At 56.1% G+C, this 12401-nt stretch overlaps 1 protein-coding gene across 3 annotated transcripts in view; it reads left to right on the forward strand.

Annotated features, from left to right (window-relative positions):
* CRACD (capping protein inhibiting regulator of actin dynamics) overlaps positions 1-12391 on the forward strand; it is a 111388-nt gene extending 98997 nt beyond the window's left edge. For all 3 annotated transcript variants that reach the window (XM_068137730.1, XM_068137729.1, XM_068137728.1), the window contains exons 9-12: positions 299-3563; positions 5567-5757; positions 6898-7072; positions 9754-12391. In XM_068137730.1, coding sequence (XP_067993831.1) covers positions 299-3563; positions 5567-5757; positions 6898-7072; positions 9754-9914 — 3792 coding nt within the window. In that variant the 3' untranslated portion in view covers positions 9915-12391. The remainder of the gene's footprint in view (positions 1-298; positions 3564-5566; positions 5758-6897; positions 7073-9753) is intronic.
* The last annotated feature ends 10 nt before the right edge of the window (positions 12392-12401 follow it).

The following is a 12401-nucleotide window of genomic DNA, read 5'->3' on the forward strand; positions in this document are numbered from 1 at the left end:
TAGCAGAAGAGGCCTGCAAAGCTGCTGCTCCCAGTGGGCTCGGAGTGGCAGGGTTAGCTCACGCACACCAAAGGGTGGCTGGACATTCAGGATGGCACTCCTGCCTCTGCTGAGATGGCTTCTCTCTTCTGAAGGCTGCAAGGTCTGTGGTGAGGTGATCCACAAACTGGGGTGGGGGTCTTGGCTCTGGGCCTAGGTCATTGTCTGTTTTGCATCTGCCTCTGGTGGTTTGTTCAGTGCAGGGACTGCCAAGCCAGCAGGCAGCACTCAGCAACTCCAAACTCGTTTCCCATTGCAGGGCTCCCAAAGTTTGACCATCACAGAGTTTGAGCCAGAGGACCTAGAAGCAGAGCTGTATGGAGACAGATACCCAGGCTACAATGGCCACATCATAGCAGACAAGCTAATCCAGAGCAGAAGCGAGCAGAAGCAGCTGCAGCTGGCAGAGGAGAGAGGAGCTGAGGATCACTGGGGCGTCCTGGAGGCTGAGAGGATACGGCAGATCGTAGAAATGGAGGAACAAAGGGAGATGGAAGAACAAAGGTGCCAAGAACTTGAGCAGATGCACAAGCAGCAGGAGAGAAGGCGCTGTGGGGAAGAGAGGCAGCGTGTCCTTGATGGAGAGGCACCTCTGAACATAGGAGACCAAGCATCCCACAAGGAGAGAAGGCTGCTGGAAGATGAAGAGGGGCAAGAACTGGAGAAGCAGAGACAAGAGCTGGAGGAGCAGAAGTGTCAGGAACAAGAGGAGCAAAAGAGACAAGAGCTGGAGGAGCAGAAACACCAGGAACAGGAGGAACAACAGAGAAGAGAGCTGCAGAAGCAGAAACACCAGGGCAAGGAGGAGCAAAAGAGACGAAAGCTGGAGAAACAGAAACACCAGGAACAGGAGGAACAGAGGCAAGAGCTGGAGGAGCAGAAGCTCCAAGAGCTGGAGGAGCAGACGCTCCAGGAACAGAAGGAGCAGAAGAGGCAAGAGCTGGAGGAGCAGAAGAGACAAGAGCTGGAGGAGCAGAAGCTCCAGGAACAGGAGGAGCAGAAGAGGCAAGAGCTGGAGGAGCAGAAGCTCCAGGAACAGGAGCACAAGAGGCAAGAGCTGGAGGAGCAGAAGCTCCAGGAACAGGAGCACAAGAGGCAAGAGCTGGAGGAGCAGAAGCTCCAGGAACAGGAGCACAAGAGGCAAGAGCTGGAGGAGCAGAAGCTCCAGGAAAGGGAAGAGCAGAGGGGCAAGGAGCTAAAGGAGAAACAGAGACAAGAGCTGGAGGAGCAGGAGAGGCTAGAGCTGGAAGAACAAAGGCAACGTGAGGCTGAAAAGCAGTGTCAGGAGGAAGGAGAAGGAAAGTGGCACAAGGAACACAAAGAACTCAAGGAACAGAATGAAGAAGGAAAAGAGAGACGAGAGCTAGAAGAGAAAGAGCTTCAAGGAGCTGAAATAAAACTGAAGCACGAGAAAGAAGCTGAGAGCCTCAAACAACAGAAGAAAGAGGAGGGACAAAGGCAGCACTGGAAGGAGGAGAAGACAGAGAGGGAACAACCCCAGCAAGGAGTGGACAGGAGAAAGAAATGGGAAGAGCATAAAAAGCACAAACTCACAAAGCAGATGCACTTGGAAAGTGCAGAGAGTGTGCTGCAAGAGGAGCCGGTGCCACAGCAGCAACAAAACAAGCGAGAGGGGAACAAGCTGGAGGAGCAGAAGCTGAACACAGAAGGACAAAATCCTCAGCAACACCAGCAAGAAAAATCCTCAGAAGAGCCACAGGACAAGGATCAGCTGCATTCTGGAGGGGCTGACAGGCATCCAGCAGAGGAGAAGCTCCAAGAAGCAGCAAGATCCCAGAAGGTCAAAGCAGAAAGAGAGAAAACCGCAGAAGAAGTCCTAGCCCAGAAGCTGAAGAAAGAAGAGGAGGCTCAGGAGCAAAAGCGAATAGGAGAAGAACTTCGGTGGCAGGAGGTAGACGAGAGACAAACGGCGTCCAGACCCTTCACGTTCCAGGTGTCCTCAGGAGACAAACAGATCATCTTTCAGAAGGTCAACCTGAGCCCGGTGATGCCCGTCAAAGGCGCAGGCCTCCCTTCTGCGCCCAGCAAGGAGTGCCGGCTGCAGGCTGCCGGCCAGGGCCCCCCCCGGCTGCCGGCGGCGGGCTGCGTGCCCCACACGGCCATCCTGGTGACCGGGGCGCAGCTCTGCGGCACCGCCGTCAACCTGCACCAGATCAAGGACTCGGCCTGCAAGTCCCTGCTGGGCTTGACGGAGGAGAGGAGGAACGTGGAGATCCCTTCGCCGGAGAAGGGCCGGAGAAAGCCCCAGGACCCCAAGGCCGGCAGCGGCAGCAAGGCGAGGTACGGGCAGGAGGCGGCGGAGAGCCAGGCGGTGCTGGCCGAGTGGGCGTCCATCCGCTCCAGGATCCTGAAGAACGCAGAGAGCAGCAGGTACGGCGAGAGGGAGCGGGGCGGCGGCTGCAGGCACAGCGACGACTGGAGCCCGCGGGGACGGGCAGCTCCCCACGGCAGCCTGCGCAAAACCCTCTCTGCCAACGCCAAGTTCTCCATCACGCCGGCCTGGCAGAAGTTCTCGGAAGCTTCCAGAGCCAGCCCGGGCGCCGAGAGCGTCGGCGGGGCGAAGGGCGGCGCGGCAGGGGCTGGGGCAAGGGTCCCCGGCTCCTCCGCCGGCCCCAAGGAGGAGGTGGCTCCCGCTGGCAAGGAGAACGTAGCTGGGAAGGCTAAGGAGAAGGTGGAAGCCCCCGGGGACACGGCAGACAGCACAGAAGGCTGTAAATTTGCAAAAGATCTTCCATCTTTCCTTGTTCCAAGTTTTCCTCCTCCTTCTCCGGGTAAAGAATTGTCTCAGGGCGAGCTCCCCAGCGCCGTGGAAAGTCAGCAGAGCAGCAGCAGCACCAAAAGAGCAGAGAAAGCAGCGGCAGCAAACGGAGAGGAAAACGTTTCTCCTTTCGGCATCAAGTTACGGAGGACGAACTACTCCTTACGCTTCCACTACGATCAGCAGGCAGAGCAAAGGAAGAAGAAAAGGTACAGCGCAGGAGACAGCTTCGATGGTGTGCCTGACCCGCTGGTCACCACGGAAGGGGAGAGAGAAGCCTCTGTTTTTGCTGCAGAAGAGAACACGTCCCCCGGCACGGGCAGAGGGAGCGTCCCCGCTGATCCCAAAGACTCCTCGGTGGCAGCGGTGGAGGCTTCACAGCCACCGCCCCCCAGCCCAGCCACTGCCCAGAGCGCTGTGCCCCTCCAGGAGAAACCAGCCAGCAAGTCACTGGCCCCGCAGAAACCTGCCTTAGCCCCCAAGCCCGGCAGCCAGACCCCGCCGGCATCTCCCCTCGCTAAGCTGAACAGGCCGAGCCCAGCTGACGCGCCGGGGCCCAGGCTGGCCAGGGCTGAAGCGGAGAGCGGCTGGAGGAAAGAAGACAGAGCCCACCCAGGGCCCCCCACACCAGCCAACGAGGGCAAGAATGAAGAGGAAGAAGTCCGAGAAAAGAAGTCATTTTTCCCATCTTTGAGTATTCCCTGGAGGGAGAAAAATGACAAAAAGCCTGAGCCACCCAAGAAAGGTAGGAGCCTGCCACAGGTCCCTTGGCTCTTGTCTGAGCCAAGAAGAGCAGGAAGTGGTCTCCAGGGAGGGAGCTGGATGTGAGGAGGAAGTTCTTCCCCATGAGAGTGGTGAAGCCCTGGAATGGATTGTGCAGGGAGGTGGTTGGGGTCCTGTCCCTGGAGGTGTTTAAGCCCAGGCTGGCTGAGGCTCTGGCCAGGCTGATCTAGTGTGGGGTGTCCCTGCCCATGGCAGGGGGGTTGGCACTAGCTGATCCTTGTGGTCCCTTCCCACCCTGACTGATTCTGTGATCACTGAGGTCTGTGTGTGATCCTTGGCAGAGATCACAGAAACACTCAGGTTGGAAAAGCTCCTCAGGATCACCAAGTCCAACCATGAGCCCTGCTCTGCAAGGCTCACCCCTAAACCAGAGCCCCAAGCACCACATCCAACCTACCTTTGAACACCTCCAGGCTTTGGGACTCCACCACCTCCCTGGGCAGCACATTCCAATCCCTGACCACTCCTGCTGGGAAAAATGTTTCCTACTGTCCAGTCTAACCCTCCCCAGTCCCAGCCTGAGGCCATTGCCTCCTGTGCTGTCACTAATTACCTGTGAGAAGAGACCAGCAGCAGCCTCTCCACAGCCTCCTTTCAGGATGATACTGAGCTGGCCAGAGGGTGGACTCTGTGCCATGGCTCATGATGGCATCAGAGCCATTTTGAGCATTATGTTGTTGATATTTTTTTGGGGGAATATTATCCTAGCTTTAAAAAGCTTCCTGAGCTCTAGGCCCTCTTTCTAGTGCCTGCCCTGGGCAGTTTCTGTCCCTGAGCACAGCTGGGTGCAGGAGTCTGCATTTCAGAGGCACTCTTCAGCCACAGAAACACTCACAGCTGCCACGGTGGCTCCTCAGAGGAGGGCTGAAAGCCTTTGTGTCCTGACAGAGCATTTGGTGCAAGAGGCAAAATCACCCTTTCAGCACAAGGACCCTAGGAGGAGCAAGGCCAGAGTCCAGTCCTTGGCCTGAGTTTGGTCCAGCCTTGGCTTTGGCAGGCACCAAGACACTTCCAACACCACAGCTCACTGCAGCTGCTGCCTGGCTTTTACCATGTCATGCACTCTCCCTTTCACTAGGTGAAGGCACAGAGCAGAGCCCAGGCCAGCTGTGGGCTCTGTGCTCACTGAGCTCAGCAGGAGCAGCTTTGCCAGCCCAGTGCTGCTCCCTGCCGCTCCCAGCTCTGCGCTGGGTGCCAGCCCCAGTGTCCTGCAGGGTGCAGAAAGCCAAATGCTCAAGGGAGAGTTTTAAACCCCCAGTCTTTGAAGAGGGGCTGCATCCCCAGGGGTACTCTTTGCAGCCCCTTTTGGCCAGAGTTCAGACACTCCTCTTCCCTTGACTCCTCTTTGCAGCCCCTTTTGGCCAGAGTTCAGTCACTCCTCTTCCCTTGGCTCCTCTTTTCAGCCCCTTTTGGCCAGAGTTCAGACACTCCTCTTCCCTTGGCTCCTCTTTTCAGCCCCTTTTGGCCAGAGTTCAGTCACTCCTCTTCCCTTGGCTCCTCTTTTCAGCCCCTTTTGGCCAGAGTTCAGACACTCCTCTTCCCTTGGCTCCTCTTTTCGGCCCCTTTTGGCCAGAGTTCAGCCACTCCTCTTCCCTGGGCTCCAGGTGGAAGCCCAGGGAGCTGCAGTGCCTAGTGGCTGGATCCCTTCCATCAGTTGTAAGGAACCAATGCACCTGTGGCACTCCCACTTTGCCTCAGACAGGGCAAGTGCCTGTGTTAAATGGGGCTGTAAGTGCTCCGTGTCTGGGGTGGGCTTTCACCCAAGCAGGCCCCTTTGGGCAGCTCTCTGTGCTGGGTCTCACTCTGCAGCCATGAAAGCTGTTTCAGGACCTGCTGTGCAGCCCAGCAGAGGTCTGTACGGCGCAGCATCCAACGGGCTCAGCTGCGGAGCAGAGCAGCTGGGCAGGTTTGCTGGAGGCGAGGGATGTGCATTACTCAACTGGCTGTTGTCATGTTTCCTTGCAGAGAAGCCTGTCCTGCAGAGCAGGCACTCCTTAGATGGCTCCAAGTTGATGGAGAAAGTGGAGACCTCCCAGCCGCTCTGGATCACGCTGGCGCTGCAGAAGCAGAAGGGCTTTCGGGAGCAGCAGGCTACGAGGGAGGAGAGGAGACAAGCCAGGGAGGCAAAGCAAGCAGAGAGGCTGGCTAAGGAAATTGTAAATACCCTTGGGAGCCCTGCCCCTCAGGCAGCTGCCAGCACTGTGACTATCAGCTGCTTTTGTTTTGTGAAAGGGGATTATGCATTTATTCACTGCTAGGTTTGTAAGGCTCCGGAGAAGCTGAAGTGCCAGGGAGCACAAAGCAGCCTGAAGGTTTAGAGCCAAAGGGAGAGCTCCAGGAGAGAATGCTGAGGAATGAGTAGCAGTGTGAGTGTGGACTCCCAGTGCCTTACTCACAGGTGTAGCTCATGGCAAGCATGAGCATGGCCACTGTGCAGGCAATTGTGTGCAGTGTGGTTCTCCCCAAGGTCTTGGGGAGTGCTCACTTAGAGCTTAGCACAGAGCCACACAGCATCACAGACTGGTAGGGGTTGGAAGGGACCTCCAGAGATCACCCAGTCCAACCCCCGCCAGAGCAGCATCACCCAGGGCAGGAGCTCCCAGAACACATCCAGGTGGGGCTGGAAAGGCTCCAGAGCAGGAGACTCCACAACCTCTCTGGGCAGCCTGCTCCAGGCTCTGCCACCCTCACAGGGACAAAGGTTTCCCTTCTGCTCCCCTGGCAGCTCCTCTGCTCCAGCTTGCCCCCAGTGCCCCTTGTGCTGTGCTTGGCCAGCCCTGAGCAGAGCCTGGCTCCAGCCCTGCACATCTTGATCCCCAGCACTGAGGGCAGCCCTCAGGCTCCTCTGCTCCCAGCCCCAGCTCCCTCAGCCTGTGCTCCCAGGGAGATGTTCCACTGCCTGCAGCAGCTCTGTGCCTCTGTGCTGGACTCTCTCAAGCAGTTCCCTGAGGTCCTTCTTGAGTTGAGGGGGCCAGAACTGGACAGAGTATTCCAGATGAGGCCTCACCAGGGCAGAGTATTGGGTGAAGTTGCCCAGAGGTGCACTTGGGGTTGCAGTGCTGTATTGAACAGCCAGGGCTGGCTCAAGCTGTTGTGACTGGAGTGACACCAGGAGAGATTTCACGTTGTGCTTTGGGGTTGTGTTTTGGTTTGGCTCTTTTAGTCTCTAATAACTTTGGTTTAGAGGTGTCAGAGTGTTTTGCTCCTTTGCCAAAGGACAGGTGATGAATGGGAACCTCAGGTGTGACATCTCTGATTTGTGGCCATGATGTGACTGTGTTCCTCCTCTGTTCTAGGCTGCTGCCAGCAATCAGTCAGACAATAAAAGCAGCAGCAGCAGCAGCAGCAAACCAAGCACGCTGCAGAAATCTACAACCCAAGAAGGGGAGAAGAAAACAGAGACTGCTGTGACCAGGCTAGAAAGAAGGGAACAGCTGAAGAAGTCCAACACCCTCCCAACCTCTGTGACAGGTACAGTGAGGTGCAGCTCTGCTCTAGGAAAGAAGCACTTCAGAAATGCTGTGGCATGGTCTGGGGGAAGCCAAGGAGTTGGATCTTTTCCTGTGTCCCACCCCTAGCATTACAGCTGTGTTTGCAGCCCCAGGCTCAGGTGCTGCCCATGGCACTGCCTGGGCCTGCTTGTAACAGGGGTGTGAAGCTGCACTGCTGTGTTTACTCAGAAATGCTCCAGCCTGAGCTAAAACAGGAGCCTGGCTCCCCAGGCCATAGCCAGCAGCAGCTCTGGAACATGAGTGGTGCACATCTGCAGGGCAGCTTTGCCTTTGGGTTAGGGGGTGGTTATCACAGAGGGGGAATGGCACTGCTGTGAAGTGTGTCTGTGCAGGCACTGGAGCAGGCTGTGTTCCCACACCTCCCAGCTTGCCAAGGAGAAACCCCCAGGACACCTGAAGTGAGGAGTGCTTCACTCCAAAAGGCAAAACCCAATCAGTCCAGCTGAAGGCAGCCCCTGTGACTCTACCTTTAGGACTTCTCCTTCCCAGTGAGGGCTTTGGTGTGGAAGGCTGGCAGCAGAACCTTTGTCTGCCAGTGCAGAGATGCCCAGCACAATGGAACTGCCACCAAGGCCAGGACATTGGGGGTGCCAGGAGGTGACTGCAGCAGGAGAGACTTGCCTGGTGTTCCTGTCCTGGGCAAAAGGGTTTAGGGAAGAGTCTGGATAGGGATTAAGAAACCTTTCTCCAAGCTGCAGAGTGCACAGGGTGGGCCCCTTTGAAAGTGAGGACATAGAGGAGCTCTGCAGCCAGGAGCTGGGGAAAGCAAGGCAGCTCCTGTAGCTGTCACAGTGAAGGCTGAAGCAGAGCCACTCTTCCCTACACTGTTCCAAGCTCCACACCCCCTCTGCATGCCTGTGGTTGGTGGCTTCAGCAGCTGCCTGTCCATGCTCTGCAGAGAGCCCCTGAGAACTGCTTCTGCTTGCAGTGGCTAGAGCTGGACTGGATGGTCTTTTAAAGGCCCCTTCCAAACCATTCCCAGGTCTCCCACTGCCTGCCCAGAGCTCCTCTGCTCCCTGTCAGCCTGCTCAGTGTCTGACCTGGCTGGGAGGCAGGCAGCTGGAGCAGCTGTCCAGCAGTGCTGCCAGCCTCTAGCAGCTGCAGCAGTGTGATGCTGGCCTTTCACACAAGTCAAACTCTAGCACAGGAGATGATCCCACACTCGATGAAGGGCTCCCTCTCTGGAGCCTTTCCAGCCCCCTCTGGGTGTGCTCCTGTGTGACCTGTGCTGGATTCTATGGTGCTGCTCTGGCAGGGGGTTGGACTTGATGCTCTTCAAAGGTTCCCTTCCAACCCCCAACATCCTATGAGCCTATGACCCAGGGGCCAAAACTCAATCTTCCTTGGCTGGTCTGTAAGGCAGCCCTTACCAACCACACCAGTGCACTGTGGACAAGTTCCTGATGGGTGGCAGCACCAGCCTGGGCACCCCACAGCCAGGAGAGCATTTAAGGCAGGAGCCCAGGCTAGCACATGTTCGAAAGAACGGTGTAACCTTTAAAAGAGCAGAAATGAGCGAACAGTGGAAAGAATGAGCTTGGCAGCTGCTGGCTGCAGCAGGAGCTGCTCCTACTGTTCATTTACTTGCAGATTAAGATGTACTCAAAAGGAGAACAAACAACTTCTGCTCTCTGTGCAGTTTTAAAGCTATTTAAAGCGCTCAGAACCTGAAGGTGGAATGCAGCTCCAAGTCATTTGGAGTGAATCTGAGCATTTAACAGCAACAAAAGGAAAGCTTGCAGGCTCCCAAAAGGAAAAGGTGCAAGGGAGGAGTTGTTGTGTTAACTGTTTGTAGAGTTACTCCTTGGAGCTTGCCTTGAAGGACACTAATTAGACAGTCTTCCCCCTCGAGTTCCACAGAGCCCTTCTGCGGTGCTGCTCTGGGGAGCTGCTGCTGAGGAATCAGCTGCTTATTCCACACATTTTCTTGCTGGGACAGCTGCTGGTCTTCAATATGCTGCTCTCAAGAAGATGTGCCACAGCTCCTGCAGAAAGCTGCCTCACCTCTTCTGCAGGATGCTGTCAGTGCAGTGGTGAGCTGAGGCAGAACTGCAGGACCCAGCTGAGGGGGGCTGGGTTACAGATGGAGGAGCCAGCTGAGGGGGGCTGGGCTACAGATGGAGGAGCCAGCTGAGGGTGGCTGGGTTACAGAGCCAGCTGAGGGGGGCTGGGCTACAGATGGAGGAGCCAGCTGAGGGGGGCTGGGTTACAGATGCAGGAGCCAGCTGAGGGTGGCTGGGCTACATGGAGGAGCCAGCTAGGACTACAGCTGTTCAGCAGCTGCTTCACCAGAGAGAACAAATGTCTAGCTCAGCCTTATTTCCCCTGGTTTGTTACTGCAGATGTGATTAAAACAGTTTCTGGCTGGCACACTGGAACTGCTTTCTCTGCCTCTCACAGAGCCTGGAAATGTTGTCCCTATTTTCATGCACTGTTTGCAGTCAGCCCTGGCCAAGGGACCTCACTCAGCTCCTCCCAGCTCCATTGTTTTGCAAATGCAGTAACAAGTGAGATGTAAGCAGAAAGGTTGGCAAGGAGCATGAAGGCAGGCTCTAGGATGCTGCAGCAAAGCAAGGAGGTTCAATCACTGTTTGTTTCTTCTCTTCCCTTCCTTTCCCTTCCCCACCCCACCCAACCCAGTGGAGATTTCAGATTCTGTTCCCTCAACCCCGCTGGCCAAGGAGGTGGCCAAGAGATTCTCCACCCCCGATGCTAACCCTGTGTCAACAGAACCAGCCTGGCTGGCCTTAGCCAAGAGGAAAGCAAAGGCCTGGAGTGACTGTCCACAGATCATCAAGTAAAGTGTGGGGTGACATCCCTCCTGCTGCCCAGCAGCTGCCTCCTTTTATTTATTCAGCTCTTTACCCATGGCAAAGATGAAATGCATGTATTGAAAAGACTGCAACCTGATCACCCTTCTGCTCCTGCTCCCTGTAAAGTCTGCCCCAGCCACAGGCTCCACTGCTTTGACCCACAGCTGAGGAGGGCATGGCCAAGGTGCCAGAGCCAGCCTTCCTCAACAAGCTGAGAGAAGGCTCAAGCTAGTGGATGGCAACTTCAGCATCATGCCCAGGGCCAGGACTGCAGTTGGGAAGCTCCTCTGTGGGTACTCAGTGCTGCAAGTTCAGATCTCTGCCCAGGAAGTCTCTTCCAGCACTCCATTGTTGAAAACGAAGGCGAGATGCATGTTGCCTTCTCTTCCTTTCCTTTAAGTGTTAAACTGTAGGAGCTGTCAGTCCTGCCTGCTCTCTGAAGGTTCCTCCCCAAGGCAGAACTGGGGGGGGGGAGGGGGGTACTGTTTCAGCTGCACTGCTCAGCAGAGGGCTGGTAGCAGCCCGAGACTGAGGCCATGCCTTTCAGCAGGGGTTAATGCCCCATGCCTGCAGTCCCTCACTCCCAGGAAGCAAGCAATGTATCCCACCTTCCAAAAACCACAAACCACTGCAGGAAAAATCAGTGAAGTGTTCTGCAGGGAGCCAGGGGTGCATCCCTCTGCAAGCAGCTGACTGGAACTGCAGCAGGCAAACTGCTCCTGGGCTCCTGGAGACTTTGCCTCACTTCCCACAGCAGTAAGCTCTGCAGAGCTGAAGTGAACTGAGAACAGAAAACTGAGCCAGTCCCTCCCAGAAGTTTTTAACTCTGCCCTCCTTCTGCTTTTACTCCATGTGCAACTTGAGGAGTTCAGCTGAGTCCCTGTCCAGCCAGGACACAGCTTCAGGAAGGAAGTTCCTCACCCCACCTCAGGAAGCTGTTGTGGCAATCCAACCCTCCATTGCTTCTTGTCACTAAAGCTGAAGTGCTCACCCTCTCCCTCTCCCAAAGGAGGATAAAGTCCATGCTGTAATGAAGAGTGTTCCTGTCCTCACCTGCCACAGGAAGAGCTGAGGCTCTGCTTTCAGAAGTCCCCCTAGTAAAGCCCAGCTTGTTTTACAGGGCAGGCTCTGAGAGCTGGGAGGGGCTCAGCCATCAGTGTTCCTCTGGACCTACAGCAGCAGGAAGGGAGACACTGCCAGGAGAAGCTTCACCACACCACCACAGCAGCTGCAGTCCATGGGAGTACTGTAGCCAAACTGCTGGATGCAGCCTGAGGAGCAGCACTTGAACTGATGCAGGAAAGGCAAGCCAGCTGCTGTGTGCCCTCTTCCAAGGCCCACAGAGGGCTTGGCAGCAGAAGGCAGGGCTGAAGACACTCCCCCAACAGCTCAGTCCCACGGTGACAGCAGCAAAAGCACAATGTCACATCAGCTTCAGCAGAAGTGCAGCAGCAAGAGGGCTTCTCGTGGGTCTCTTAAGCCATGGGGTTGCTCAGTTTCCTGTTTCAAGCAGAATCTCACTTTGAACCCTTGCTGTAAATAGTGACAGTGTTTTGTACAGAGAGGGCTTGATGCTGTTTTCAAATCCCTGAGGAAGACAAAGCCTTGCACTCCAAGCTCTGCAAGCTCACCTGCAGCCCTGGGCAGGCTTCCTTTTGCTCCTGCTGCAGCTGAGTCAAATGGACACTTCCCAGTCTCTGCCCTTGCAGGGTGCATTTGTGCCCACAGGAACCAAACTGCCTCACCTCCACCTGCAGGAGTCCTTCTGGAGAGGAGGAGCCAGGCAGAAAGAGAAGGTGAAGTACAGCAGGCTCAAGAGTTAAGGCTGCTGGTGTGCTGCAAGGTACAGCAGAAGGAGCTGCTGGAGGATGCAGCTTCCCACTCCCATCCCTTGCCAGCACACACACCAGAGCCTGCACTCAGGACTGTCTCCAGCTGAAGCTTCAAAGCAGAGGCTGTGTTCAAGCATAAAGGTATCCAGTGTCACCCTGGGAGCTGCACTGCACCCAGTGCTGGATGGGGACAGCTCTGCAGTGGTCCTGTTCAGCAGTGCCAGCTGCTGCTCACTGAACAGCAGCCTGCCCTCCACACCCAGCAGGTGTTGCTTGGCTTTGAGGCAGCCATTTCTGAGCAAGTGTTGGCAATGTGTCAAACCCAGACCCCCAGACCCTCCCCAGGCAGCTGCACAGAGCAAAGCAGTTGCCAGACCTGGACCAAGCACTCTGTAGTCTAGTCCTGTCCTCAGCCTTTTGTAACTGCCCCCCGCCCTGCCTCCTGCCCAGGCTCCCCCTGCTGAGCCTCTCTGCTGCTGCAGCAGGGGCCAGGAGCAGCTGCAGCCTTGGGGGGGTTTGGTGTGTCCTTTTTTAATTTTTCACCTGGTTTCAAGTGCAATTGTTTCTGAGACTGATGTCCTTTGGATTCTTATTAAACTCTAACCCAGGCAAGATCAGCCCAGGGCTGCTGGACCTCTTCTTG

Source organism: Melanerpes formicivorus, unplaced genomic scaffold (genome assembly GCF_026170545.1).
Source record: "Melanerpes formicivorus ecotype bairdi unplaced genomic scaffold, bMelFor1.0.p_v2 SCAF_4, whole genome shotgun sequence".
Taxonomy (NCBI): Eukaryota; Metazoa; Chordata; class Aves; order Piciformes; family Picidae; genus Melanerpes; species Melanerpes formicivorus.